This window comes from Siphateles boraxobius, unplaced genomic scaffold (assembly GCF_051911475.1).
Source record: "Siphateles boraxobius isolate OS27281-9 unplaced genomic scaffold, OSU_SipBor_1 234, whole genome shotgun sequence".
Taxonomy (NCBI): Eukaryota; Metazoa; Chordata; class Actinopteri; order Cypriniformes; family Leuciscidae; genus Siphateles; species Siphateles boraxobius.
In genome coordinates, this window is record NW_027508849.1 from 413,558 (window position 1) to 437,500 (window position 23,943).

The following is a 23,943-nucleotide window of genomic DNA, read 5'->3' on the forward strand; positions in this document are numbered from 1 at the left end:
TGTCTATTCTCGCTAAACTCTTCACTTCATGAAGAGATCATTAAAGAAACACATGAACTGAGCAGAGAGCTGTATGAATGTTTGCTTGCGCTTGAAATATAAAAAAAATATTTATAAAGTCTTAGTGAACAAACAGTTGAGAAAGAAATCGGACGTGTATCAGTATATTGGATCCATGCATTCGCTCTTAAAGTGACAGCAGCCAATCTACATTTAATTTACACTGTGAAAACCATAGTGTTATTTTACATTTAATAATTTCTGTACTCGAATACTACTGCTAGACCTTCCTACTGACTGTTCACTTGTCTTTAATAATGTTTCATTATTAAAAGCTAGATTTTTGCTGTGGTGTCCAAGTACTTGAAGTGGGCTTTATAAATGAACAGCAAAGTTACATTACTTTTTTTTCCCCCTGATCTGAAAAATTATCCAATCGGTTACACAAAAAACGTGATATTATCCGATCCGTGTGATTATTGACAGCCAATCAGAATTAATTGCTTATGAAAGATAAAACATTGACAGCCAATCAGAATCAATAAAAACATTGACAGCCAATCAGAATTAATTATTTAATTGATGATGAACGATAAAAGTATTGAGAGAAAATCAGAATCCATCGCCAATAAATTATAAAAACATTGACAGCCAATCAGAATCCATTGTTGATGAACGATAAAAACATTGACAGCCAATCAAAATCCATGAACGATAAAAACATTGACAGCCAATCAAAATCCATGAACGATAAAAACATTGACAGCCAATCAAAATCCATGAACGATAAAAACATTGACAGCCAATCAAAATCCATGAACGATAAAAACATTGACAGCCAATCAAAATCCATCACCGATGAACGATATAAACATTGACAAAGATCTTCATCTGTGTTCTGAAGATGAACCAAAGTCTGGCGAGTAACTGATGACGTTACTGTCCCTTTAAGAACGAGTCACTGAAAGCTTCTTTGGGGAATCTGCTTTAACGAGAGTGCTTCCTCTTCCAGTAACGAGTAGTCATCGTGCTCCACCTTCACTGGTCCGGCGGCATCGCCGAGCTCCTGCTGATAGCTAGCTGCGGTTGACGTCTGCTGGCAGCGCGCCTGGTGTTTGAGGAAGCTGTCCCGCCACACGATCTTCTTCCCGCAGAGCGCGCACTCGTATGGGCGCAGGCCGCCGTGCGTCTTCACGTGTTTGGTCAGGTGGTGCTTCATCTTGAAGCTCTTGGCGCAGACGGGGCAGGTGAACGGGCGCAGGTTCAGGTGCTGCATCTTCACGTGGCGGTCGCGCATGCTCTTCAGCGTGTACCCTTTCCCGCAGTGACAGAAGTGGACTTTCGGCGTCGCAGAGAGAGGAGAGCAGGGAGGATTCTGGGAAACCGTCACGTTCCCAATCGTATCCGACGTTTCGTCGTCCTCGTCGTCTTCGTCCACCGACGGCCACTCGCTCTGCCACAGGCTCTCTCTGAGACACCCGTCCGACTCCACGACTCCTGAGAGAAGAACACAAACACAGTCAGAAACATCGCGCTGGCGCCCCCTGCAGGACGGGAGCTAAACGGCAGTGATGAAGAAGCTCCACTCACCGGCCTGGCGCTCCTCGCTCTTCATCCTCAGTTTATCGTCTTCCTGCGCCGGCTCTCCGACGCCTTCATCCGCCTCCACCCGCCGCTGCTCCTCTTTCGCTCCTCGGAGCCGAACGCGGATTCGGTGTCTCGCGGCGAAATCAGTTTCGATGGACGGGAGAGGCGGGTGCGGATCTGGCCCACACTCGGGCTCAGTCCGTAGAGGAAACGATAGGCTGCTTCGGCTCCACCGGCTCTGCTGAGGGCGCCTCCATGTGGCCAGAGGCGGAAGCGCGCGTTTCTCCGCGGCATGCTCGCCCGGCGGGTCCGACGGGTCGGGGAAGCAGCAGTCCGAGCTGCTGGGCGACTGATGGCTCGAGGAGCTCGCCACGCCCGGGCTGACCTGCGCTAGGGGTCGCGACCTCTTGAGGATGTCCGTGCACTTGTCCACGATGTGCCACATCTGGAGGAAGCTGGCCACGGTGACGTAGTTGATGATGTCGTCGCGCACGATGCTGAGCTGCCCGGTGTAGGCGGAGTTTAGCACGCTCTCGAAGGCCAGCGGGTCCATGACCGAGGGAAGAGACACCGTGGTGACGTTCTTCAGCAGAACCTGGACACAGGCAGAAGCGAGCGCTGAACGACCAGATTCAACACATTCTTAACTGACTTCCTCAGTTTTGTACATTTTCTGAAATGCTGTTTACATATGCAAATGAGGCACTCATTAAATATGCATTCATTTGCATACAGAACTCTGAACATTGGTTTAAGTCAGGTTCAAAATAACTGTTTGATTTTGATTTGCAAAAGATTTCTTTGTTTATCATTCCATGTTGTATAAATCAGGCAAATTATATATGAACAACCCCCTGGAATATAGATATGAATAAAAGTGTAAAGTCTGGTGTGTGTGAAGCTCCTGGAGTGGAGATTTCTGACTATAGGATTGAGTGCAATAAAATAAACACTTTAATGTAAGACAGGTGGTTAGATAGATAGATGGATGGATAGATAGAAGGATGGATGCATAAATAGAAAGATAAATGGATAGAAAGATGGATGGATGGATATATGGACAGATGGATGGATAGAAAGATGGATGATAGAAAGATAGATGGATGGATAGAAGGATGGATGGATAGAAAGATGGATAGATGGACAGACGGATGGATAGAAAGATGGATGGATGGATAGAAAGATGGATGGATAGATGGACAGACAGATGGATAGAAAGATGGATGGATGGATAGAAAGATGGATGGATAGATGGACAGACGGATGGATAGAAAGATGGATGATAGAAAGATAGATGGATGGATAGAAAGATGGATGATAGAAAGATGGATGGATGGATAGAAAGATGGATGGATAGATGGATAGAAAGATGGATAGAAAGATGGATAGAAAGATGGATGGATAGATGGACAGACGGATGGATAGAAAGATGGATGATAGAAAGATAGATGAATGGATAGAAAGATGGATGATAGAAAGATGGATGGATGGATAGATAGATGGACAGACAGATGGATGGATGGATAGAAAGATGGATGGATAGATGGACAGACGGATGGATAGAAAGATGGATGGATAGATGGACAGACGGATGGATAGAAAGATGGATAGGTGGACAGATGGACTGAAAGATGGATGGATGGATAGAAAGATGGATGGATGGATAGAAAGATGGATGGATGGATAGAAAGATGGATAGGTGGACAGATGGACTGAAAGATGGATGGATGGATAGAAAGATGGATGGATGGATAGAAAGATGGATGGATAGGGCTGGGACGGTCACCGTCGTCACCGCAGAAGAACATCGGCCTGCACATGTGTGCACGTTGTGTCTAATGACATGGATAATATATAATGATATTGTGTCTTACATGGATTCAAGGTTTTCTAAACAGAACTCATCGCCAAAAGATGGAGCAAATCCGCCCTTTCGCGAGTCGGGGAGCGCAATGTGCCATGACACATAATAACATTACATTCGTATTAGAGATGCGCGGATGGGCTATTATTATTTCATCCGCAACCGCATCACAAACTCATGATCCGTCCGCCATCATCCACCAATGTTCAAACCCGCACCGCCGCACCGCGGACTGTTGTCAGGTCTGTGGGCGCTGCCGCCGCGAGGCTAAGCTCTCGGCTGCTCTAGAAAGGAGACTGATCCAATCCAGCAGATGTTTAGCCTGTGCTGTATCCCCAGATCTCGATCGGCGCACAGGCACAAACATAAATAAATAGCCTAAATTAAACACACATCGCCAAATCGCTGAGTAGCCTATAATTTTATCATTTCGTTTTGAATTTTGTTTAAAAGTAGACATTAAGCTTTCTATTTATTTCTCATGTCTGTGAGGCAAGAGATCGCACCGGCGCCTCCACGTCCTGATTATATCTGCTATATTTGCTTCTTATTTATTAATTCTAGGTAATTGGTTGATGAAACAAAGGCAGTGATTACAATTAAAAAACAATTTATACAAAACGAAATTTAAATTAAAGGCTTTCTACAAAACAAAACTTAATAAAGTGGTCAAAATCATGTCTGAAGCATCTTATGATCCTATCTTACTCATGCTGTTCACTTTTCATATAATCGACATCGATTCAATTAAAAAATAACATTATATTATGTAAACATAATTATGGAATATAATTTTTGTAATTAAGACATGTTGGATGAGGTGTTCATCTTTCATTTCCAATGTGAACATAATAATGTATTCTCCAAAAAATGATGTATTGTCAAATGTGTGCTGAATGTAAACTCCTCTGAGGAATTTCACATTCAATGCGAATGTATCTGAGAATATTTTTAAATAAGGAAATCTATTCAGTGATTGGTCCATGCCAAAATACTGCCTGATGAAAACTGGATAGAAAGATGAATGGATGGACAGAAAAATGGATAGATGGATGGATGAATAGAAAGATGGATGGATGGATGGATGAATAGAAAGATGGATGGATATATAAATAGATAGATGGATGGATGGATATATAAATAGATAGATAGATGGATGGATATATAGATAGATAGATGGATGGACAGAACATGTTGTGGAAGAAGAATAAAGCTCAAAACTGACCAGCGCATTAAAAAACTACAATTTTGCCTTTAGAATATAGTTACATGTCTATAGATTGTATAGATTGTAATCTGAATCCTGAAAAGAATATTTTAAACAGCTCTTGAAGTTAGAATAACCTCAGCTTAAACTCCTACGATGTGGAATTCATTTATTGGGGTTTTTCAAATGTTTCAAGCACTTATTCAATACAGTTACTCAAGATTAACTTGAATCATAAGAACTCAAATTAAATCACCAACTTGTAAAAAAGTTCAGTTTTGTGAGATTGGTTTGTAAATAAGTCACTTTACTATAGATTTCTCGTATAGTGTTCTCGTACTGTAGTGTTCTCGTATAGTGTTCTCGTACTGTAGTGTTCTCGTATAGTGTTCTCGTACTGTAGTGTTCTCGTACTGTAGTGTTCTCGTATAGTGTTCTCGTTAGTGTTCTCGTACTATAGTGTTCTCGTATAGTGTTCTCGTAAGTGTTCTCGTTAGTGTTCTCGTACTATAGTGTTCTCGTATAGTGTTCTCGTAAGTGTTCTCGTATAGTGTTCTCGTATAGTGTTCTCGTTAGTGTTCTCGTACTATAGTGTTCTCGTATAGTGTTCTCGTAAGTGTTCTCGTACTATAGTGTTCTCGTATCGTGTTCTCGTACTGTAGTGTTCTCGTATAGTGTTCTCGTACTGTAGTGTTCTCGTATAGTGTTCTCGTACTGTAGTGTTCTCGTGCTATAGTGTTCTCGTATAGTGTTCTCGTTAGTGTTCTCGTATAGTGTTCTCGTACTGTAGTGTTCTCGTGCTATAGTGTTCTCGTATAGTGTTCTCGTACTGTAGTGTTCTCGTGCTATAGTGTTCTCGTATAGTGTTCTCGTACTGTAGTGTTCTCGTGCTATAGTGTTCTCGTATAGTGTTCTCGTTAGTGTTCTCGTGCTATAGTGTTCTCGTATAGTGTTCTCGTACTGTAGTGTTCTCGTACTATAGTGTTCTCGTACTGTAGTGTTCTTGTTAGTGTTCTCGTACTGTAGTGTTCTCGTTATTGTTCTCGTACTGTAGTGTTCTCGTATAGTGTTCTCGTACTATAGTGTTCTCGTTAGTGGTCTCGTACTATAGTGTTCTCGTATAGTGTTCTCATACTGTAGTGTTCTCGTACTATAGTGTTCTCATACTGTAGTGTTCTCGTACTGTAGTGTTCTCGTATAGTGTTCTCTTATAGTGTTCTCGTACTATAGTGTTCTCGTACTAGGGTGTTCTCGTATAGTGTTCTCGTTAGTGTTCTCGTATAGTGTTCTCGTATAGTGTTCTCGTTAGTGTTCTCGTACTATAGTGTTCTCGTATAGTGTTCTCATACTGTAGTGTTCTCGTACTATAGTGTTCTCTTATAGTGTTCTCGTACTATAGTGTTCTCGTACTAGGGTGTTCTCGTATAGTGTTCTCGTTAGTGTTCTCGTATAGTGTTCTCGTATAGTGTTCTCGTTAGTGGTCTCGTACTATAGTGTTCTCGTATAGTGTTCTCATACTGTAGTGTTCTCGTACTATAGTGTTCTCATACTGTAGTGTTCTCGTATAGTGTTCTCGTACTGTAGTGTTCTCGTATAGTGTTCTCGTACTGTAGTGTTCTCGTATAGTGTTCTCGTATAGTGTTCTCGTATAGTGTTCTCATACTGTAGTGTTCTCGTATAGTGTTCTCGTACTATAGTGTTCTCGTACTGTAGTGTTCTCGTATAGTGTTCTCGTTAGTGTTCTCGTACTATAGTGTTCTCATATAGTGTTCTCGTACTGTAGTGTTCTCGTATACTGTTCTCGTACTGTAGTGTTCTCGTATAGTGTTCTCGTTAGTGTTCTCGTACTGTAGTATTCTCGTACTATAGAGTTCTCGTATAGTATTCTCGTTAGTGTTCTCGTTAGTGTTCTCGTACTATAGTGTTCTCGTATAGTGTTCTCGTACTGTAGTGTTCTCGTACTGTAGTGTTCTCGTTAGTGTTCTCGTACTGTAGTGTTCTCGTACTATAGTGTTCTCGTACTGTAGTGTTCTCGTTAGTGTTCTCGTACTGTAGTGTTCTCGTTAGTGTTCTCGTACTGTAGTGTTCTCGTATAGTGTTCTCGTATAGTGTTCTCGTACTATAGTGTTCTCGTATAGTGTTCTCGTACTATAGTGTTCTCGTACTGTAGTGTTCTCGTATAGTGTTCTCGTACTGTAGTGTTCTCGTATAGTGTTCTCGCACTATAGTGTTCTCGTACTGTAGTGTTCTCGTATAGTGTTCTCGTTAGTGTTCTCATACTATAGTGTTCTCGTACAGTGTTCTCGTACTGTAGTGTTCTCGTATAGTGTTCTCGTACTGTAGTGTTCTCGTACTATAGTGTTCTCGTACTCTAGTGTTCTCGTATAGTGTTCTCGTACTGTAGTGTTCTCGTATAGTGTTCTCGTACTGTAGTGTTCTCGTACAATGTTCTCGTACTGTAGTGTTCTCATGTAGTGTTCTCGTACTGTAGTGTTCTCGTACTATAGTGTTCTCGTACCATGTTCTCGTACTGTAGTGTTCTCGTATAGTGTTCTCGTACTGTAGTGTTCTCGTTAGTGTTCTCGTACTGTAGTGTTCTCGTATAAGGTTCTCGTACTGTAGTGTTCTCGTATAGTATTCTCGTACTGTACTGTTCTCGTATAGTGTTCTCGTACTATAGTGTTCTCGTATAGTGTTCTCGTACTGTAGCGTTCTCTTAGTGTTCTCGTACTGTAGTGTTCTCGTATAGTGTTCTCGTACTGTAGTGTTCTCGTACTATAGTGTTCTCGTACTGTAGTGTTCTCATGTAGTGTTCTCGTACTATAGTGTTCTCGTACAATGTTCTCGTACTGTAGTGTTCTCGTACAATGTTCTCGTACTGTAGTGTTCTCGTATAGTGTTCTCTTTAGTGTTCTCGTACTGTAGTGTTCTCGTATAGTGTTCTCGTACTGTAGTGTTCTCGTACAATGTTCTCGTACTGTAGTGTTCTCGTATAGTGTTCTCTTTAGTGTTCTCGTACTGTAGTGTTCTCGTATAGTGTTCTCGTACTGTAGTGTTCTCGTACAATGTTCTCGTACTGTAGTGTTCTCGTACTGTAGTGTTCTCGTACTGTAGTATTCTCTTAGTGTTCTCGTACTGTAGTATTCTCGTATAGTGTTCTCGTATAGTGTTCTCGTACTGTAGTGTTCTCGTACTGTAGTGTTCTCTTAGTGTTCTCGTACTGTAGTGTTCTCGTATAGTGTTCTCGTACTGTAGTGTTCTCGTATAATGTTCTCGTACTATAGTGTTCTCGTACTATAGTGTTCTCGTACTGTAGTGTTCTCGTATAGTGTTCTCGTTAGTGTTCTCGTACTATAGTGTTCTCATATAGTGTTCTCGTACTGTAGTGTTCTCGTATAGTGTTCTCGTATAGTGTTCTCGTACTGCAGTGTTCTCGTACTGTAGTGTTCTCGTTCAATGTTCTCGTACTGTAGTGTTCTCGTATAGTGTTCTCGTACTGTAGTGTTCTCGTATAGTGTTCTCGTACTGTAGTGTTCTCGTACTGTAGTGTTCTCGTATAGTGTTCTCGTACTGTAGTGTTTTCGTACTGTACTGTTCTAGTATAGTGTTTACGTACTGTAGTGTTCTCGTACTGTAGTGTTCTCGTACTGTAGTGTTTTCGTACTGTAGTGTTCTAGTATAGTGTTATCGTACTGTAGTGTTTTCGTACTGTAGTGTTCTCGTACTGTAGTGTTTTCGTACTGTAGTGTTCTCGTACTGTAGTGTTCTCGTACTGTAGTGTTCTCGTACTGTAGTGTTCTCGTACTGTACTGTTCTCGTATAGTGTTCTCGTACTGTAGTGTTTTCGTACTGTAGTGTTCTCGTACTGTAGTGTTTTCGTACTGTACTGTTCTGGTATAGTGTTCTCGTACTGTATTGTTCTCGTACTGTAGTGTTTTCGTACTGTACTGTTCTCGTATAGTGTTCTCGTACTGTATTGTTCTCGTACTGTAGTGTTTTCGTACTGTACTGTTCTCGTATAGTGTTCTCGTACTGTAGTGTTCTCGTACTGTAGTGTTTTCGTACTGTAGTGTTCTCGTACTGTAGTGTTCTCGTACTGTAGTGTTTTCGTACTGTACTGTTCTCGTATAGTGTTCTCGTACTGTAGTGTTCTCGTATAGTGTTCTCGTACTGTAGTGTTTTCGTACTGTAGTGTTTTCGTACTGTAGTGTTCTCGTACTGTAGTATTCTCGTATAGTGTTCTCGTACTGTACTGTTTTCGTACTGTAGTGTTCTCGTACTGTAGTGTTCTCGTACTGTAGTGTTCTCGTACTGTAGTGTTCTCGTACTGTAGTGTTTTCATACTGTACTGTTCTCGTATAGTATTCTCGTACTGTAGTGTTCTCGTACTGTAGTGTTTTCGTACTGTACTGTTCTCGTATAGTGTTCTCGTACTGTAGTGTTTTCGTACTGTAGTGTTCTCGTACTGTAGTGTTCTCGTACTGTAGTGTTCTCTTACTGTAGTGTTTTCGTACTCTAGTGTTCTCGTACTCTAGTGTTCTCGTACTCTAGTGTTCTCGTACTCTAGTGTTCTCGTACTCTAGTGTTCTCGTACTCTAGTGTTCTCGTACTCTAGTGTTCTCGTATAGTGTTCTCTTATAGTGTTCTCGTACTGTAGTGTTCTCGTACTGTAGTGTTCTCGTACTGTAGTGTTCTCGTACTGTAGTGTTCTCGTACTCTAGTGTTCTCGTACTCTAGTGTTCTCGTACTGTAGTGTTTTCGTTCTGTAGTGTTCTCGTACTGTAGTGTTCTCGTACTGTAGTGTTCTCGTACTGTAGTGTTCTCGTACTGTAGTGTTTTCGTACTGTAGTGTTCTCGTACTGTAGTGTTCTCGTACTGTAGTGTTCTCGTACTGTAGCGTTCTCGTACTGTAGCGTTTTCGTACAGTAGCGTTCTCGTACTCTAGCGTTCTCGTACTCTAGCGTTCTCGTACTCTAGCGTTCTCGTACTCTAGCGTTCTCGTACTCTAGCGTTCTCGTACTCTAGTGTTCTCGTACTCTAGTGTTCTCGTACTCTAGTGTTCTCGTATAGTGTTCTCTTATAGTGTTCTCGTACTGTAGTGTTCTCGTACTGTAGTGTTCTCGTACTCTAGTGTTCTCGTACTCTAGTGTTCTCGTACTCTAGTGTTCTCGTACTCTAGTGTTCTCGTACTCTAGTGTTCTCGTACTCTAGTGTTCTCGTACTCTAGTGTTCTCGTACTCTAGTGTTCTCGTACTCTAGTGTTCTCGTACTCTAGTGTTCTCGTACTCTAGTGTTCTCGTATAGTGTTCTCGTATAGTGTTCTCTTATAGTGTTCTCGTACTCTAGTGTTCTCGTACTCTAGTGTTCTCGTACTCTAGTGTTCTCGTATAGTGTTCTCGTATAGTGTTCTCTTATAGTGTTCTCTTATAGTGTTCTCGTACTGTAGTGTTCTCGTACTGTAGTGTTCTCGTACTGTAGTGTTCTCGTACTGTAGTGTTCTCGTACTGTAGTGTTCTCGTACTGTAGTGTTCTCGTACTGTAGTGTTCTCGTACTGTAGTGTTCTCGTATGGTGTTTTCGTATTTTCAACATATGAATAATATTCCAGTACTAGTGTTACGCCTTTGTCTCCAGCCAGAACACAAATAATATGTTCCGGTTTGCAAACGTTCCCATAAAGTTATGAAAACGTTATTTAGGAATGTTCTGTGAACGTTGAAAATGTACATTTAAAAAAAATGGGTTACACTTTATTTGAATGTGTCATTGTTACAGTGTAATTATATATGTAAGTACTGAGTAATATTAATTAATTGTACTTACTCCAGGGTTAGGGTAGGATTAGGGTTTGGTTGAGGGTTAGTTGCATGTAATTATGCATAATTTACTGTTATTACTATGGTAAGTACATGTAATGTATGTAACAAGGACACTAAAATAAAGTGTTATGCTAAAATGTCCTATGCTAATGTTACAGGAACGTTCCATTTAATTTTTATGCAAACTTTATCAGGACGACTTTTGAAAGTTCTCCGATTCCGAACGTTCTAAAACAAGTAGCAACATTTTAAAAATGGAATTCTGAAAAAACTTACATTTGTGCTAATGTTTTAAGAGCGTCAAACTTACATTTTAAGAACATTAAAGATTTGCTATGCTAATATTACGGGAACATTCCATTGTTTTTATTTTTTACAGACTTAATCAGGAAGACTTTGTCTCCACCCAGATCACGATATGTTCTAATAAAAGGTTTGAAAACGTTCCCATTATGAAAATGTTATTTTTTTAATGTTATGTGTACTAAATGTACTTTTTTTAAATGCTATGCTAATGTTACGGGAACGTTCCTTTTTTTGCAAACTTTATCAGGACGATGTTCTAAAACAAGTAGCAACATTTTAAAAACGGACTTCTGAAAAACGTTTCATTTGTGCTAACGTCATAACTTTGATCGAGCGTTCTATTACCATTACTGTGAGAACGTTTGCTGGGCAGGTCGCGAGATATCATTCAAAGTTTAACATCAAACATTAATATGCAAATGAGAGGGTTTGCATGTGTGTGATGATCAGTGTTGGGAGTAACGCCTTACAAAAGTAATGCATTACAGTAACATATTACGTTTTGCTGTAACGCAGTAGTGTAAGGCATTACTAATCAATTTTCAGTAATATTTTACTCGGTACATGTTCGGTAAGGCTTGCGTTACAACAGACTTTTAGTTTTAATTGTAAAACAAACAAACAAAAAAAACAGCAAGACCGCCAGACATTACAAATGAAAGATGCAAGTAGGCTAAATTACCTGTTCGTGGTCAGTCAATAGCTGCGTGTGGTGTCCAAGTCTGTAATTAATAACTAATTATAACTATATAACTAGTCGGGGGGTATAACTAGTCGATCGCGAGTGGCTCAACAGGTAGATATATAGATAAACTCATCTTTCAGGCATTTTACCTACCGGGTTGACACTTAAGCGTGAGAAATCGGGGGTGTGGCGTGAGAGCGTGAGAATTGGGTCAATTGCGTGTGTCTCACGCTCAATGCGTGAGAGTTGGCAGCCCTGCGATTTATTTTTTACAGGAGTGCCGTGAGGTATGATTTCGGCCTCTGTGCTCGCGCTGGCCAGAGGAAAAGCGGCTAATGGTGAAGATGGCATGAAGAAGACTACATTCGCGAGATGGACGTATGCGCATTAGGCTATTCGTTCTGTGTTTTCTTTCTAAACAGTTAGGCTATGTTTATGTGGTATTTTTCATGTTTTCATCACGCGATCATGTTTTTGATGCCGTGGAGACGCGTTCATGTAAGGGCGGCGGCGCTGCCGATAAAGCACCTAAAAGCTGTCACAAAGAACCGGCAAAAGCAATGATTATGAATATGTCAAATATAGCAAGGAGACATGTTGATTGTTTATTAATAAAGTCAAGATGAAGTTGACGATGCTGACTCGCGATCTTCGCAGTAGTGAATGCACCAGAGAGAAATGCACATTTCATTTCATAAGCAGAGAGCAGTCTGTTTTCTTTCGTTTTGTATTGTTCTGTTTACAAGTAGACATTTCAATATAGATATATTTTTCAAGTCCGTACAATTAAAACAAAACGAAATTCACTTTAAAGAAAGGCTTCGTGTCTTCTGTGTAAGGTGTCTGTGAAAGTTTTAAAGCAGTCTTTTAGTGCCGCTTCATAGCGGTCGCGTCCGTAACGGAGAACTTTCACGTCTGTAACATTGTTATTTCCTCATAAATGCGAACACGAAAAATAAAATAAAATGAATATTTTATGTTCTGTGGAGATCCAACCCTTCTTCATTAGATTTGCGCAGTGTAATTCACAGAATTACAACAACAAAAAATCGTTCCCTCCTAAAAGTTAAAGATTTTTTTTTGTCACACATGACTGTCGATTTCCCTAATATTAAATATAAAACGCATGTGTAGACTGATATTTTTCTAATGTCTGGACTGCTTTCTGGGAGGAGCCTATGGATAAACAGACGTTTCAATATTTTGGTATTAATGCACTTTCTGAGAATTTATATAATTATATAAGTTAACTGCAAGTCTGCAAATGTCATGTCCATAACGCTGGAATTGCCAAATTTTAAATAATTTATCCTCAACTAGTTTTGTGGTGTAGGTCTACATATTTTATAATGTTAAGTTAACTTAAAATAATATAGGCTAATAGTAATTTAAAGATGTGGTAGCATTGGATCTGGACGGTATGGATAACGCTGGGAGTTGGAAGGGGTGTGTTGCGATTCTGCAGGTTCGTGGATCTGAGTGTCGCGATTTCGGTTTCATATCGCATATCGTTACAGCCCTAGTCATTTTAGAATGTTAAGTTCTACTTCTGTATAGTTATTTTGGTGAAAGTAACTCAAAAGTAATACAGGAGTAATGTAACGCATTACAATTCTGAGACAGTAATATTGTAAGGTAATGAATTACTTTTAAATAACAGTAACAAGTAATATATAATGTATTACAGTTTTTAAGTAACTTGCACAACACTGGTGATGATGACATCAGTTCTACTACCTCAGTGTCAGAAACTTTCAGGAGTTATTGTGTATTTTTAGCATTTGAATAATATTCCAGTACTAGTGTTGCGACTTTGTCTCCACCCAGAACGCAAAAATATGTTCTAAGAAAGGTTTGCAAACGTTCCCATAAAGTTATGAAACCGTTGTTTTGAAATGTTATGTAAATGATAAAAATGTACATTTTAAAACAAAATGCTATGCTAATGTTATGGGAACGTTCCATTTAAATTTATTGTTTGCAAACTTTATCAGGACGACTTCTGAATGTTCTCCGAACGTTCTAAACAAGTAGCAACATTTTAAAAATGGAATTCTGAAAAACGTTCCATTTGTGCTAATGTTATAACTTTCAACGAGCGTTCTATTACCATTACTGTGAGAACCTTGTGAGAACGTTTGCTGGGCAGGTCGCGAGGAATCAATCAAAGTTTAACATCAAACAGACATTAATATGCAAATGAGAGGGTTTGCATGTGTGTGATGATGACATCAGTTGCACACACACTCACCTGGTCATGGAAGTACGGGGAGGATGCGGCCAGCACACACCTGTGCGCACGGAACACGTGACCCTGCACCTGTATGGACAGGTCACACAGCTGACCCTCCTCGCGCTGTCGGTTCAGGTTCTCCAGAACCGCGGCGCGCGCGCTCGGGAAACACACCTGCAGAACCGGGCCCGGGGGCGCGCTCGCGCGACCGAGGATCTGCTCCATCCTACCGGGGAGAAACCGAGTCCTGATCCGGGATCAGCAGCACAACTCCAGATATATGCACATCAAAACCCGTTTATTCCGGTTGTATTCGGCGTTAGGCCCGCTAGCAGATCATAATCATATGAGAGCTTATGATCATGTGTTTACATCAACATGCAGCAAAGATCTGCGCGATTCAGCCGTTGGACACACAATCTGCGAGTTTAACTACCGTGTGTGTAATATGTATGTTGATTATGATCCCTTGATCGGTTGAAATGAAATTTGAATGTGTTTATAATCTCACCTGCGTTCTCTGTGATGGAGGTCTGCTGCGGAAGAGAGAGACACGCCTCCCCTCAGAGACCCCGCCCCTTTTAAAAACACAGTGCTTATATATTCATATTCTTCATAAATGCTTTGGAGTGTGTGTGTGTTCACAGTGATAACGAAAAAATATTGTTTGATTCTATTAGTGTCTCACTTGAATGGAATTAAATGGCTAAATAAATATAGAATAGAATGTGACGGCTACTGTGAGCCAATCCTGCTACAAAGGACGTCGGATTCATAAATATTTATCATGTGACGCCACATTACGCATGGCCTTATTAATATTCATGAGCTGAGCAGTACTGCAGTCCGCGCGCGCCCCCTGCTGTCTGACTGAAGCTCACAACCTGCAGTGAAAAGGTTTAAAAACATCAAACATTAAAAATTATTTGCAATGCAAAAATAATGACGTTCACAACTCTGATAAACCATAATCAAATTATAAATGTAATGTTAGTTAGCTTGATCTCTCTGAACTCTGAATAACTGATTAGTAGAGAGCACGGTGATGCATGAAAGGTATTTTAATAGGTTTTTTAACTTTATGTTAAGTTAAAAGAATATAAATATTTCAAAATTATATTTTACCGTCACTAATTGTATTTGGTATTAAATGGGACCTAGTTCGAAGGGAACACCCCTATTTATTATAGTTAATGATCATATTGTGTATTTCCGTGAGTTTTGAAGGGGCTGCACCTGCGAGGAGCGTCGTGACGTCACCGCGGGTTCAGGTTGCGTCGCGCGCGCGCGTGGCCCGGGATTTTTACCGCAATGCATCAGAACTCAGCGAGCGCGTGAACGAGCCTCTCAGAATGGCGTTTAAACCCGGCAGATCAGCGACACCCGATCATAAACATCAGTCTAATGCTTGAGGATTATTACACGCGAGTCAAAAGGCAAGTTTCAGATCTGTGTGCATGATTACACTGATGATGCGTTCATGATCAGTGATGGAAATATATTCATAAATGAATGTGCATGCGTTGCGCGCGTTTATTCGGATGCATGTAAACATGCACAGATATAAATGATGTAAACACTGATCTCAGGTCTGACGTCTGATGATTGGCTGTGTTTCTCTGGCCTGTTTTCACACACAAACTGATGCTTGTCTAGTGTTCTGCAGGAGTCCATCACATCTGCGGGACGGGGCCCTTCAGAACCTCAGAACATGAAGACCCCTCACTGTGGACTCTAGAGTCTCAGAAGCCCACGAGAGAGAGAGACAGAGAGAGAGAGAGACAGAGAGAGAGAGAGATCACGGTCGAGCTCAGTGTCTTCTGTGAGCATCATGGACTCGTGTGTGAGACATCTGCCGGTCCTGTGTGTGTTCTTCACAATCTCAGGTGAGTCTGACCTGCTGGGGTCCGGGGCCCTCAGGGAGTGATAGGGGTCCGGGGCCCTCGGGGAGTGATAGGGGTCCTGTGCCGTCAGGGAGTGACAGGGGTCCGGGGCTGTCGGGGAGTGATAGGGGTCCGGGGCCCTCGGGGAGTGATAGGGGTCCGGGGCCCTCGGGGAGTGATAGGGGTCCGGGGCCCTCGGGGAGTGATAGGGGTGCGGGGCTGTCGGGGAGTGATAGGGGTCCGGTGCCGTCAGGGAGTGACAGGGGTCCGGGCTGTCGGGGAGTGATAGGGGTCCGGGGCCCTCGGGGAGTGATAGAGGTCCGGGGCCCTCGGGGAGTTACAGGGGTCCGGGGCCCTCGGGGAGTGATAGGGGTCCGGGGTCGTCAGGGAGTGACAGGGGTCCGGGGCTGTCGGGGAGTGATAGGGGTCCGGGGCCCTCGGGGAGTGATAGGGGTCCGGGGCCCTCGGGGAGTGATAGGGTCCGGGGCCCTCGGGGAGTGATAGGGGTCCGGGGCTGTCGGGGAGTGATAGGGGTCCGGGGCTGTCGGGGAGTGATAGGGGTCCGGGGCCCTCGGGGAATGATAGGGGTCCGGGGCCCTCGGGGAGTGATAGGGGTCCGGGGCCCTCGGGGAATGATAGGGGTCTGGGGCTGTCGGGGAGTGATAGGGGTCCGGGGTCGTCAGGGAGTGACAGGGGTCCGGGGCTGTCGGGGAATGATAGGGGTCCGGGGCTGTCGGGGAGTGATAGGGGTCCGGGGCCCTCGGGGAGTGATAGGGGTCCGGGGCCCTCGGGGAGTGATAGGGGTCCGGGGCCCTCGGGGAATGATAGGGGTCCGGGGCTGTTGGGGAGTGATAGGGGTCCGGGGCCCTCGGGGAGTGATAGGGGTCCGGGGCTGTCGGGGAGTGATAGGGGTCCGGGGCCCTCGGGGAATGATAGGGGTCCGGGGCTGTCGGGGAGTGATAGGGGTCCGGGGCCCTCGGGGAGTGATAGGGGTCCGGGGCCCTCGGGGAGTGATAGGGGTCCGGGGTCGTCAGGGAGTGATAGGGGTCCGGGGCTGTCGGGGAATGATAGGGGTCCGGGGCTGTCGGGGAGTGATAGGGGTCCGGGGCCCTCGGGGAGTGATAGGGGTCCGGGGCCCTCGGGGAGTGATAGGGGTCCGGGGCCCTCGGGGAATGATAGGGGTCCGGGGCTGTCGGGGAGTGATAGGGGTCCGGGGCCCTCGGGGAGTGATAGGGGTCCGGGGCCCTCGGGGAGTGACAGGGGTCTGGGGCCCCATCAATGCAAAAATCAATGCATTTTTAAATCAAACTTATTTTTTATTAAATATTTTAATTGTTTTACCCACATTAAATATTGATTATTTTAATCCTTTTGATCCCATATTTATTACTGTATTATTTATTTAAAACAATTTGTATTTGCATTTATTTTACTTCTTATTTTATTTAAAAAATATGAAAAATAATTGAAAAAATAATTAATACATTTGATGAAAATAAATACATACATAAACCAAAAATTTTTTAATTTAAATAATTAATTTAACAGAAATTTATAAATGTATAAATTTAAATAACACATATGACTACTAACAGTACTGTTGATTAGAAAATAATGCAATGATGGAACATAATATAAACTGATATTTTCCAAACAACAAATGTATTTATGAAATTGTATTTATGAAATATATGAGATGTTGTCAGTGTCAGTATGAGTTTGATCTTTCCTCATGAGAATATGACGCTGCTGGAGAGTGTGTGTGTGTGAGTGTGACACGTGTGTGTTTCTGCAGTGTCCGTGTGCAGCGGCGCATGCGCAGAGGTGGACTCGGACACCGAGGCCGTCGCGGGAAAAGCCTTCAAGCTCGGATGCATTTCCTGCAAGATGCGCGGAGAAGTGGAAGCCACGGCCACCGTAGACTGGCACTTCCGGGCGCGCGGACAGGACGAGTACATCCACGTGAGCGTTTGAGCGGGAAGCGCTCATTCAAAACAGCAGTTCATATGAATGAATTCAACTAACTAAATATATTTGATTGAAATAAGAAATTGTTTAAAATTATTCGATTTTAATTCAAATGAATAAATTGATTCAAATAAATACTTAACTAATAAATGATTACATTTAATGTAAAAAAGATTGAAATAAACTAAATTTTCTGTTAACAAATAAAAACATTTCATTAAAATAATAAATGGTTTAAAATAAATGAATAATTGATTTCAATTAATATATTTAATTATAATGAATAAAATTGATTAAAATAAATATTTAAACAATCAATGAATACATTCAAAATGAAAAATATTAAAATAAACACAATTTTAGGTACTCAAATAAAACATTTGATTAAAATAATGAATTGTTTAAAATAAATTAATAATTAAATAAATAATATATTTAATTAAAATAAACAAGATGTGTATGTAAATAAATAAATTATTGATAATAATAAATTGATTAAATGAAGTAATATTTTAAATGTATAAATTGATTAAAATATATAAATTACATTCAAATAACTAAATAAATAAATAAAATGGATTTAAATTAATAATAATTAATACATTGAATGTAACAAAGATTAAAATAAACAAAAACATTTATTTAAACAATTAAAACATGATTAATACAAATTAAAAAACAAATAATACATTTGATTAAAATAAATACAATTCGATGTAAATAAACAAAAACATTGTATTAATATAAATAAATAAAACATGATTAAAATAATTGTATTTAAGTACATACAAAAATGTTATACATTTGACTAAAATAAATCTATTAAAATAGAATAATAAAAATGTATTTAAATAAATAATACATCTAACAGTAATGTAGAAAAGAATGCAATGATGTAACACACCGGTAATAATATACACATATTTACAATATACATTTTTACTGTGTATTTGTTTAGCCGTTATACATAAAAATATACGATGTCAACGCAAATGTGGGTGTTTTTTTCAGAGGACTTGTAATATAGATGGACTGCAGCTTTTATGAGACTTTAATGGTGATTTTTTTATTATTATTATTATTATTATTTTGTATGATGGACAGATTTACAGCTACGACGGAGAGGAGTCGAACATCATCGACGACCGTTTTCAGGACCGGATGGAGTGGCACGGCAGCAAGAAAACCTTCGACCTTCAGGACGCGTCCGTCGACATCCTGAACGTGACCTTCAACGACTCGGGCGATTACCGGTGCGTCTTCAACCGGATCCTCAGCTACCAGCACTACGAGTACTCCACCATCGCCAGCAAAGAGTTCCACCTCACCGTCGTGGCCAAAGGTACGGCGTGACCATGCTCAAATCTCTGTAATGCATGACGTACAGCGGCTGCCACTGTTTTAGGACCATTCCATGTTTTTCTGGTACATAAAAACAAAATACATAAATGAAGAAAAAAAGCCACAATTAAAAACAAGTATCTTCATGAGCACAACCACTGGAAATATGTCCAATTCAGCAATCTGCTTATGGAGCCGCATCGAGATCCTCATATCTCTGGAAGTGAGCTACATAGAGCTTTAAAAAAATTAGATGCAAAAAGGAAAGTTTGTTAATAATTGGAACCTTAAAAGACATTGAGATATCTGTAATACTTCTTGAGTTACAGACACACAAACTTTGGTTTTCGACCGCTGAAAATGGGTCAAATTGAACAATTTACTCCTGGAGCCGCATTGAGATCCTCATATCTCTGGAACTGAATCATATTGAGCCTTAAAAATGAAGATAGTAAAATAAATGTTTGTTACGAACCAACATCTAAAAGGACATTGATATATCTTTAATACTTCTTGAGTTACAGACACACAAACTTTGGAAAAAGACATGATAAAAGTGCTTTTTTCCCATTTTCAGCCGTCACCGTGGGCATATAATGCAATAAAGATTGCTAAAGTCAACAGATTTTATTAATAGAGCCACTGATCTCTGTGTAAAACTGAAATCGTCAAGCTGCCGTCTTTCTGAAGCCATTTCCCCCTCCTGTAATTTGGCTCCTAATCACAGATGAAAATTGAAAATTGACGCCCTCTGCAAAACAGAGGATTACTCCGTAAATATACATGCATGGCATTTCATATTTGACTTTCATCCCTATTTATGTTTGTCTTTCTTCAGAAAATATGTTAACAAAAATATTAACAAAAAATCTGTGTGTGTGCGCTTGTGTATGTGTGTGTGTGTGTGTGTGTGTGTGCTCGTTTGTGTGTGTGCGTGTGTGTGTGTGTGTGTGCCCGTCAGCCACGCGCGGGACGGCCTCCATCGTGTCGGAGGTGATGATGTACGTGACGATCATCGGGCTGCAGCTCTGGCTGCTGGTGGAGATGATCTACTGTTACAGGAAGATCGCGGCGGTGGGAGAAGAAGCTCTGAGAGCCAGCGCGTGAGTGTCTGCAGTCCATTACCTAAAACATTAAACATCTGCAGACTCAGGCTCTGTCACACACCCGGGGCACTACTTATTACACACACACACACACACTCTGCTTATTACACACACACACTCTGCTTATTACACACACACACACACACTCTGCTTATTACACACACACACACACACTCTGCTTATTACACACACACACACTCTGCTTATTACACACACACACACACACACACTCTGCTTATTACACACACACACACACACACTCTGCTTATTACACACACACACACACACTCTGCTTATTACACACACACACACTCTGCTTATTACACACACACACTCTGCTTATTACACACACACACACTCTGCTTATTACACACACACACACACTCTGCTTATAACACACACACACACACACACACACTCTGCTTATTACACACACACACACACACTCTGCTTATTACACACACACACACTCTGCTTATTACACACACACACACACACACTCTGCTTATTACACACACACACACACACTCTGCTTATTACACACACACACACTCTGCTTATTACACACACACACACACACACACACTCTGCTTATTACACACACACACACTCTGCTTATTACACACACACACACACACACACTCTGCTTATTACACACACACACACTCTGCTTATAACACACACACACACACACACACTCTGCTTATTACACACACACACACACACACTCTGCTTATTACACACACACACACTCTGCTTATTACACACACACACACACACACACACTCTGCTTATTACACACACACACTCTGCTTATTACACACACACACACACACACACTCTGCTTATTACACACACACACACACACACACTCTGCTTATTACACACACACACACACACTCTGCTTATTACACACACACACACACACACTCTGCTTATTACACACACACACACTCTGCTTATTACACACACACACACACACACACACTCTGCTTATTACACACACACACTCTGCTTATAACACACACACACACACACACACTCTGCTTATTACACACACACACACACACTCTGCTTATTACACACACACACACACACTCTGCTTATTACACACACACACACACACTCTGCTTATTACACACACACACTCTGCTTATTACACACACACACACACACACACTCTGCTTAATACACACACACACACACACACACACTCTGCTTAATACACACACAGGGACGCTCAGCAGGACACAAACATGCCAAATATGATAAATAAGTTACATTTACAATGTAAAAGATTATTACTGTGTACATAAAGATATGATGAATCCGGCTTCTCCTGTAGATACTCTCACTTTAACACACACACACACACACACACAACTTTAACCTCACGCACGAGCAGATTTGTTTCTTCGCTAGAGAACCGTTTAGTTTTTCCGTTTGTAAATGCTGCTTTGTAAATAAAAAAGATCCGTCGTGGCGCGAGCACAACTGGCTTTTAAAGGGAATGGGAGACGAGACTCTGATTGGTTTATTGCACGTTACGCCCAAAACAGACCCATTACTCATTAAGAGAATAGGAACGACCCGTTTAAATCATGCGCCGGGAACACCGACCATTTTTCCCGTCTCTAAACTAGCAAAAGTGGATTGGGACAGGCCGTGAGTGCACGTGCGCCGTGCGCTTTAGACCATGAGCTTAGATCGTTCAAACGGGGCCGATAACACTAAACCGGCAGATCAACATGGGCTATTTGTACAGTAAATTCATTCGTCACCATCAGACATTATTTGTTAATGCATTACCTTATTGTAAAATGCTACCTAATCTCTTAACATCTTCATGCCTTATAGTCGCATTTATCAGATTCGAGACGGATGATCATATAGTTACATTTTGTGATGGTATAAAGATTAATCTAATAGCCAGACTAAAAAGGTACGTCGTGAAATACGGGTTCTCGTCACGTTATTGTTGCAGAAGCAAAGACTTAAACATGAACTCATCGTGTTGCGTTTGTGTTCTTTGTTGCAGTGCGGAGTATTTAGCCATCGCATCGGAGGGCAAAGACAACTGCGCTGGTGTGCAGGTCGCAGAATAACACAGGTGAGATAACTAGCAGCGACAGGCCTGTTTATGCTACACACAAACACAACTTCCTAGATTGTTGTTAGCATGTTTTAGCATGTTGCTAACATGAATTAGCATGTTGCTATAATAATTTGGCTTGCTGTTATCATGTTTTAACATATTAACAAACATGTTGCTAATGTTTTATCACAATTGCTAGCATGAATTGGCATGTTGCTATCATGAATTAACATGTTTTAGCACATTGTTAACATTAATTAGTATGTTCCAAACATGAATTAGCACATTTCTTGTTTTAGCATGCTGCTAGCATTTTTCAGCCTGCTGCTACCATGTTTTAGCATGTTGCTAGCATGTTTTAACACATGGCTAGCATGAATTAGCATGTTGTTGACATTAATTACCACATTGCTAGGTTTATTTATCATGTTGTTAATATTAATTAGCATTCTGCTAGCATGTTTTATCACATTAGCATGATTCACTATCAGGTATTTACACATTACTAGTATGATTAAACATATTGCTAGCATCTTTCAGCACATTGCTAGCACGATGCTAACATTAATTTACACATTGCTAGCATGATTCAACATATTGTTAGCACAAATTAACATGTTAAAACGAATAAGCACATTTCTAGAATAATTTAGCATGTGGTTAACATTATATAACATTTTGTTAGCATGATTTAGCATAATTGTAGCATGTTTTAACACATTGCTAGCATAAATTAGCATGTTGCTAACATGAATTAACACATTGTTAGCATTAATTAGCATGCTGCTAATATGAATTAACATGTTAGCATTAATTAGCATGCTGCTGGCACATTTTAACCCATTGCTAGCATGGATTAGCATGTTTTGAGAATGCTTTGCTAATGTTCCCATTAACTTATGAAAACTGTTGTATTAAAATAAAAAAATTACCAGTTTATTTAATGATTTAAAAGTGTTTTTTTTTCTTCTTCTTGGTTTTGTGAACATTAAGGGAAACATTGTATCATTCTTCAAACATTATGGAACGTTACTTTTGAATGTTCTCTGAACGTTCTGAAACAAGAAACATTTGAAAAACGTTAGACGAACATCTAACTAAAACATTTCCGAGAAAATGCTCTATGATCGATGTATAATAATGTTTTTGCGCTAGTGTTTAGAGAACATTATTAAAGATCAGGGGCCTGATGTATAACGTTGCGTACGCATTTTTCCACGCACATATCGGGATTTATAAAAATACACTTGGCGTAGATAAGTGCGCACCGTAAGGATGCTCTTGACCGTGCGTACGCACTCTTTTAGAAGAGTATGTGTTTTGGCGACACCGATGGTGAGCTGGAGTTAAATGTCTTTTTGGTCACTTTTAGACAGAAAATCTAAAGAAAATTATACATATACAGAAAGATAATACACATATAATTTCACAAACCAAGCCTATCACATGACGCAAACATCCGTCCCTTCTTAAATGTGCGCGCCAGCGAGCGCGTTTGGCTGTTTCGTGAAACTGACAGCACATCCGCATTTCATATTTTCCTGATGTCTTGTACCGTTAAACATGTTATCACGTGGATGGATAATCATATGCAAATGATATGCAGATGAGGATATGCATAGTAAAACTAGGCGTTGTAAGCTCATATATGGTTGTTTCGGGGAGGAGACGCATGTGCGCACAATCTCCCGCTAACTGGGATTTATAAAGTGAATTCTGCGCAGGTTCTGGCGTACGCACGGTTTTATAAGTCTGAATATTTTTTTGCGTACGCCATTTTTAGCTTTCTGGCGCACGTACACTTTTAGTAAGGATCCTACGCACAGTTTTATAAACGAGGGCCCAGATAA

General features: G+C 40.9%; 2 protein-coding genes across 3 annotated transcripts in view; one reads left to right on the forward strand and one right to left on the reverse strand.

Moving 5' to 3' along the window:
- Positions 1 to 822: 822 nt before the first annotated feature.
- LOC143748453 (zinc finger and BTB domain-containing protein 43-like) lies at positions 823 to 14,266 on the reverse strand. Its single transcript, XM_077240495.1, has 4 exons — positions 14,212 to 14,266; positions 13,719 to 13,926; positions 1,591 to 2,182; positions 823 to 1,497 (listed from the first exon to the last, which is right to left on the reverse strand). The coding sequence occupies exons 2-4, from the start codon at positions 13,923 to 13,925 to the stop codon at positions 959 to 961; spliced, it is 1,338 nt and encodes a 445-aa protein (XP_077096610.1). The 5' UTR covers position 13,926; positions 14,212 to 14,266; the 3' UTR covers positions 823 to 958.
- A 719-nt stretch (positions 14,267 to 14,985) lies between these two features.
- Positions 14,986 to 23,943, forward strand: part of LOC143748454 (sodium channel regulatory subunit beta-1-like) — a 10,959-nt gene continuing 2,001 nt past the window's right edge. Inside the window, exons 1-6 of one of the 2 annotated variants that reach the window (XM_077240497.1) lie at positions 14,986 to 15,136; positions 15,357 to 15,586; positions 17,379 to 17,545; positions 18,656 to 18,893; positions 19,854 to 19,995; positions 22,037 to 22,108. In XM_077240497.1, coding sequence (XP_077096612.1) covers positions 15,532 to 15,586; positions 17,379 to 17,545; positions 18,656 to 18,893; positions 19,854 to 19,995; positions 22,037 to 22,103 — 669 coding nt within the window. In that variant the 5' untranslated portion in view covers positions 14,986 to 15,136; positions 15,357 to 15,531 and the 3' untranslated portion in view covers positions 22,104 to 22,108. The remainder of the gene's footprint in view (positions 15,137 to 15,356; positions 15,587 to 17,378; positions 17,546 to 18,655; positions 18,894 to 19,853; positions 19,996 to 22,036; positions 22,109 to 23,943) is intronic. The other variant, XM_077240496.1, reaches the window with a different exon arrangement.

Excerpts from the sequence above, each read along its gene's own strand:
- LOC143748453 (XM_077240495.1), bottom strand. The coding sequence starts at position 13,925 with ATGGAGCAGATCCTCGGTCGCGCGAGCGCGCCCCCGGGCCCGGTTCTG. Across the intron at positions 2,183-13,718 it reads CCCCGTACTTCCATGACCAG|GTTCTGCTGAAGAACGTCAC; the intron begins GTGAGTGTGTGT and ends GCCTGTGTCCAG. Across the intron at positions 1,498-1,590 it reads GAGCGAGGAGCGCCAGGCCG|GAGTCGTGGAGTCGGACGGG; the intron begins GTGAGTGGAGCT and ends TTCTTCTCTCAG.